Source organism: Caenorhabditis briggsae (genome assembly GCF_000004555.2).
Source record: "Caenorhabditis briggsae complete genome, chrV, whole genome shotgun sequence".
Lineage (NCBI taxonomy): Eukaryota > Metazoa > Nematoda > Chromadorea > Rhabditida > Rhabditidae > Caenorhabditis > Caenorhabditis briggsae.
The window spans coordinates 2,528,723-2,534,390 of record NC_013488.2 but is presented as its reverse complement, the minus strand read 5'-3'; the positions used below and the strand labels follow the sequence as shown (position 1 = coordinate 2,534,390).

Below are 5,668 nucleotides of genomic sequence, written 5' to 3'. Positions count from 1 at the left end.
CATGTATGACTTTTTTTCCAAATCAGGTTAGAGAGCGCCCAGAGAAACGAGACTGTCTGCGTCTCTTCCTGTTTTCTTATCCATCATTCTCCTATTATAACAATGTTTGACACTTTTAACATGTTAAATTTCTACTTCTTTTCCGTTTTTCCCCCAAATTTCTCAATTTATTTTTCAGTTCAAACTCACACCGCAAATTCCTGAGTTCTCCATCTTTTTTCTAGCTCCAATACTTCTTATAAATCATGATGACAACAACTACTACAGTAATCCCGGACACTGTCATGCGGACCGGTCTCGCGCCAGCTCCAAACATCCCGAATCCAAGGAACGCCGGACGCAAAAAGAGCAACCCGGTGAGCGAAAATTCTGTGCATTTTGTCGTAAAACTTGATGCACTGGATTAACCTACAGTAACCCAGAAAAATTTCAGGTCTGGGAATTCTTCACCGATCTTCGAACACATGGCTTGGCTGGGGTACGGTGTCGCTTTTGTCACTGGGTCACAAATGACCGTAGTCCGACGACCATGAAATTTCATTTAAAACGAAAACATGATACTGGTAAGTCAATTTTATCAGAAAATTTGAACTTGGCGGGAAAAGAGCTTCAAAATGAGTACAGACATGACTAGGGAAAAATTTGGATCAAAAAATTTTTTTTCGAAAAGTCACCTTGTTTATACTCATTTTGAAGCTCTTGATGAGCTGAGTTTGCTTTCATGAATCATTCGAATCCAATTTCAGGACCCGGAGGGTTATGGGCGATTTGTGAGGAGAAGATCAATTCACAAGCACCAGCCAATTATGCGCCTCGGATGAAGAAACAGGTAATTTTTAATTTTCGATTTTTGAATTATCATGAACTCTAAAAGTTTCATGATCTAAAAATCTGAAATTCCTAGATTTCGAGAATCTTTTTTCTGAATTTTTCAAATTTCTGGAATTTTGAGAATCCAATGTTTTTGGAATTTTAGAATTTCGAGAATTCTAGAAACATGTCTCCGGAATTTATAGATTTTCAGCAATTTTGAAATTTTAGGAATATTAGATTTTTCAGTGTTTCCAGAATTGCCAGCGTGAAGAAAAGAAATCGGGGTTTTTGAATATTACGAATTTTCAGCAATTTTTAGATTTTAAGATTTTAAGAATTTCTCGAATTTTCGAATTTCAGGAATTTCTGGGATTTCAAGAATTAGGAAAATTTCGAAATTCCAAAAATTTGGAACTCTCTAAAAATACAAAATTCAAAAGTTCCGCAATTTAGAAAGTGGGAAAGTCAGAAAGTCAGAATATCAGAATCTCAGAACCTCAGAATCTCAGAATCTCAGAATTTCAGAATCTCAGAATTTCAGGATCTAAGAATCTCAGAATCTCAGAATCTCATAACCTCAGAATCTCAGAATCTCAGAATTTCAGAATCTCAGAATTTCAGGATCTAAGAATCTCAGAATTTCAGGATCTAAGAATCTCAGAATCTCAGAATCTCAGAATCTCAGAATCTCAGAATCTCAGAATCTCAGAATCTCAGAATCTCAGAATCTCAGAATCTCAGAATCTCAGAATTTCAGAATCTCAGAATTTCAGAATCTAAGAATCTCAGAATCTCAGAATCTCAGAACCTCAGAATCTCAGAATCTCAGAATTTCAGAATTTCAGGATCTAAGAATCTCAGAATTTCAGAATTTCAGGATCTAAGAATCTCAGAATCTCAGAATCTCAGAATCTCAGAATCTCAGAATCTCAGAATCTCAGAATTTCAGAATCTCAGAATTTCAGGATCTAAGAATCTCAGAATCTCAGAATCTCAGAATTTCAGAATCTCAGAATTTCAGGATCTAAGAATCTCAGAATTTCAGAATTTCAGAATTTCAGGATCTAAGAATCTCAGAATCTCAGAATCTCAGAATCTCAGAATCTCAGAATTTCAGAATTTCAGGATCTAAGAATCTCAGAATTTCAGAATTTCAGGATCTAAGAATCTCAGAATCTCAGGATCTCAGAATCTCAGAATCTCAGAATCTCAGAATCTCAGAATCTCAGAATCTCAGAATCTCAGAATCTCAGAATCTCAGAATCTCAGAATCTCAGAATCTCAGAATTTCAGAATCTCAGAATCTCAGAATCTCAGAATCTCAGAATCTCAGAATTTCAGAATTTCAGAATTTCAGAATCTCAGAATCTCAGAATTTCAGAATTTCAGAATTTCAGAATCTCAGAATCTCAGAATCTCAGAATCTCAGAATTTCAGAATTTCAGAATTTCAGAATTTCAGAATTTCAGAATTTCAGAATTTCAGAATTTCAGAATCTCAGAATCTCAGAATCTCAGAATCTCAGAATCTCAGAATCTCAGAATCTCAGAATCTCAGAATTTCAGAATCTCAGAATTTCAGGATCTAAGAATCTCAGAATCTCAGAATCTCAGAATTTCAGAATCTCAGAATTTCAGAATCTCAGAATTTCAGAATCTCAGAATCTCAGAATTTCAGAATCTCAGAATTTCAGGATCTAAGAATCTCAGAATTTCAGAATTTCAGAATTTCAGGATCTAAGAATCTCAGAATCTCAGAATCTCAGAATCTCAGAATCTCAGAATCTCAGAATCTCAGAATCTCAGAATTTCAGAATCTCAGAATTTCAGGATCTAAGAATCTCAGAATCTCAGAATCTCAGAATCTCAGAATCTCAGAAATTCGGGAAAGTCTATAATTCCAAAAATTCAAAAGTTCAGGTTTTTCTCAAAATTCCAAACTTTTTTCAAACTTTGAAAATTTGGATTTCTAGATTTCTTTCTAATTTTTTTTCGAAATCAAATACAGAATCTCTTTTCCGCTTATTCCTATATTTCCCGTTTACATTACATTCCATTCAGAAAATTGGAAAAAAAATTCGTCTGTATGAAAACTGGATTCCCCCCAAAAAAACTTTTTTTGGATAAATTTATACATCTACTTTTCTATAGAAGCTACTTTTCTACAGAGAAAAAAAAGCGTTTTCTTTTAAATTTTCTGCGTCTCTCAATTTTCCACACTCTCTTCCCCCAAATTTTCCGCGCGGCGAAAATGTAAAAATTAATGCGAATTTCCCCAGTCTCTGTGTGATTTCTAGGTCACAAGTTGTCCACTATTCAAACGTGTTTTTAGAAGAAACAGTGTGTAAAATCAAGAGACGCAGACACATTTTTCGTATACAAAAATGATATATCCGTGTGGGTTTTCCAGGGTAAAATTGGATTGGAAAAGTTTGTTTTCTTTTCGGACACACAAATTTGGGAAAACTGGTTTTTTCGCTTTTGAGAACGAAATTTTTGACCCAGATTTTAGGGTAATTTGGGGTGACTTTTTTGATGAGGAAATGAAAAAATTAGGAAGGAAAAAATTGAGGGATGGACATCTGGAAAAACAAATGAACAGACAGAAATACATAGAGGAGAGTACCGGGAAATATGATTGAGATTCTGAAATTCTGAAATTCTGAAATTCTGAAATTCTGAAATTCTGAAATTCTGAAATTCTGAAATTCTGAAATTCTGAGATTCTGAGATTCTGAGATTCTGAGATTGTGAGATTCTGAGATTCTGAGATTCTGAGATTCTGAGATTCTGAGATTCTGAGATTCTGAGATTCTGAAATTCTGAGATTCTGGTGTCCTTAGATTGTGAGGTTCTGGGATCCTTAGATTCTGAGATTCTGAAATTCTGAAATTTTGAAATTTTGAGATGTCATTCTGAGATTCTGAGATTTTGAGAATCTTTCAAAAATCGATATTTTCAGCCAGAAGACATCTTTCTAAAAGCCCTAAGCCAACCATCCCCATTCAATTTCAATCCATTCGCGACGGCGGAAATCAAAATGGGAGCACCTGATGATTTTTTAACAGCACTCATCGAACAAGCCAAACAATACGCCCATTCAAGCACATCACCATCCGCAGGATCAGTTGTAAGTGTTGGTTTTGGCTTGGAGGGAAATTCAAAAATTTTTATTTTTCAAACTTTTTCAGGAAGGAAACGCGTCCAACGAAAATGAGAGTCTAACCAGTGATTCTGTCTTTTTGAGCAAGCTAAACAGCTCTTTTCCTGTGGTAAGTGAGAGAGTGTAGAGAAACTAGAGTGTCTGCTTGTCTGCGTCTCTTATTTGGAGCAGATAACAACGCGTATCTCGAAAACTACATTAGTTAACGTGGTCAATTGCAAAATTGCTCAGCATAAAATTTTACACATTTTGCTAATTGACAACTTTTTTCTAGCTTTTTTAGTTTTAGAGAGTCTTGAAGTTAGGCAATCAAAAGAGAGACGCAGAGAAACTAGAGCACTCTCGTTTCTCTGTGTCTCTCGTGCAGTTTCTATGTTGCATCTCTTAGGATAGTGCTGCTCATATTCAAGAAATCAATCTAAAAATTTGTGAATTAGTGATTTTCAAGTTCAGAATGCAAAATTTTAAAATTTCTGAAGAAAAATTAATTTTCAAATTTTCAAAATTTTCGCAAAAATAATTTGAAAAAAAAAACATTTTTTCTGGGATTTGATTTTAGTTTTAAAAAAAATTCTATAAAACTTTGAACTTATTTCAAACAAAACACATTCAACAATTAAAAAATAGGTCTTCTTTACGAGAGACGCAGAGAAACGAGGTTGTCTCGCTTCTCTGAATCTTTCTTTCGCCCTCCTAACTTCTATAGCTCGTTTCTCAGAAGCCTTTATAGCTAACGAGAAGTTGTCAACCACAAAAATGTGTAAAATTTTATGCTAAGTAATTTTGTAGTTGACCGCAAGTTACTAGCTCCAACCTTTCTTGGGATATGAGCGTTTTTCTAATTGAAGCAGGCTGTAGGCGTCTCTGCTCGCTCCATCTCCTTTTCCGTCAGAAAAACGGTCATATCACAAAAACGGTTGAAGCTAGAAGATTTTGGCTAATTACAAAATTGCTGAGCATACAATTTTTCACATTTTTGTAGTTGTTTACTTTTTTCTAGCTTTAAAGCTTCTCGAGATACTACGGTTATTCGTGAGAGAGCACGGAAGCCGGGGTGCCTTCATGTCTGCGTCTCTTCCATAGCTTGTATCTCAAGAACCGTTATAGCTACAAAAATGTTTACAATTACAAAAATGTGTAAAATATTATGATGCGCAATTTTGTAGTTGACTTCTTTTTGATAGCATTTTTTGTTCTTGAGATATGCCTGTTTTTCTAAACATTCACAATTTTGAAGCTCGTCTGAAGTTCAAACGCGCTTATCTCGAGACTCGTTATAGCTATGAAAAATCTGTGAACTGTTAAAATGTGTGGAATTTGCTCATTTTTTTTCCTTTTAGAAAGAAGAAGATTCGTCTTCGTCGTCGGTCAGTGGAAGCACTTCAACATCCACGTCTTCATCAGATTTCCATTTAAGTGATGGGTCAAGTATCGCGGCACTCTTGCAAATCGCAACAGATTCCGATTTGATTTTTACGTTTAATGCGAGAAAATCTGGAGAGTACTGTTTCGAGAATAATGCCAAAAATGTGAGTTTGGATGTTCCAGAAGTTATAGGAAATTCAGAAATTCAAAACTTTGGAAATTCGGAAATTCGAGAATTCGGAGACTCATAAATTTCGAAATTCCTGAAAGTTCTGAAATTTCAAAAAATTTAGAGACCTCAAAAAGTTCAGAAGTTCCAAAATTTCAT

General features: G+C 34.8%; 1 protein-coding gene across 1 annotated transcript in view; it reads left to right on the top strand.

The window, feature by feature from the left end:
* Positions 1-245: 245 nt before the first annotated feature.
* Positions 246-5,668, top strand: part of CBG21812 — a gene marked incomplete at both ends in the record, with an annotated part of 17,199 nt that continues 11,776 nt past the window's right edge. The window contains 5 exons of the mRNA XM_045236718.1: positions 246-356; positions 434-563; positions 747-829; positions 3,775-3,942; positions 4,004-4,084. Coding sequence (XP_045097399.1) covers positions 246-356; positions 434-563; positions 747-829; positions 3,775-3,942; positions 4,004-4,084 — 573 coding nt within the window. The remainder of the gene's footprint in view (positions 357-433; positions 564-746; positions 830-3,774; positions 3,943-4,003; positions 4,085-5,668) is intronic.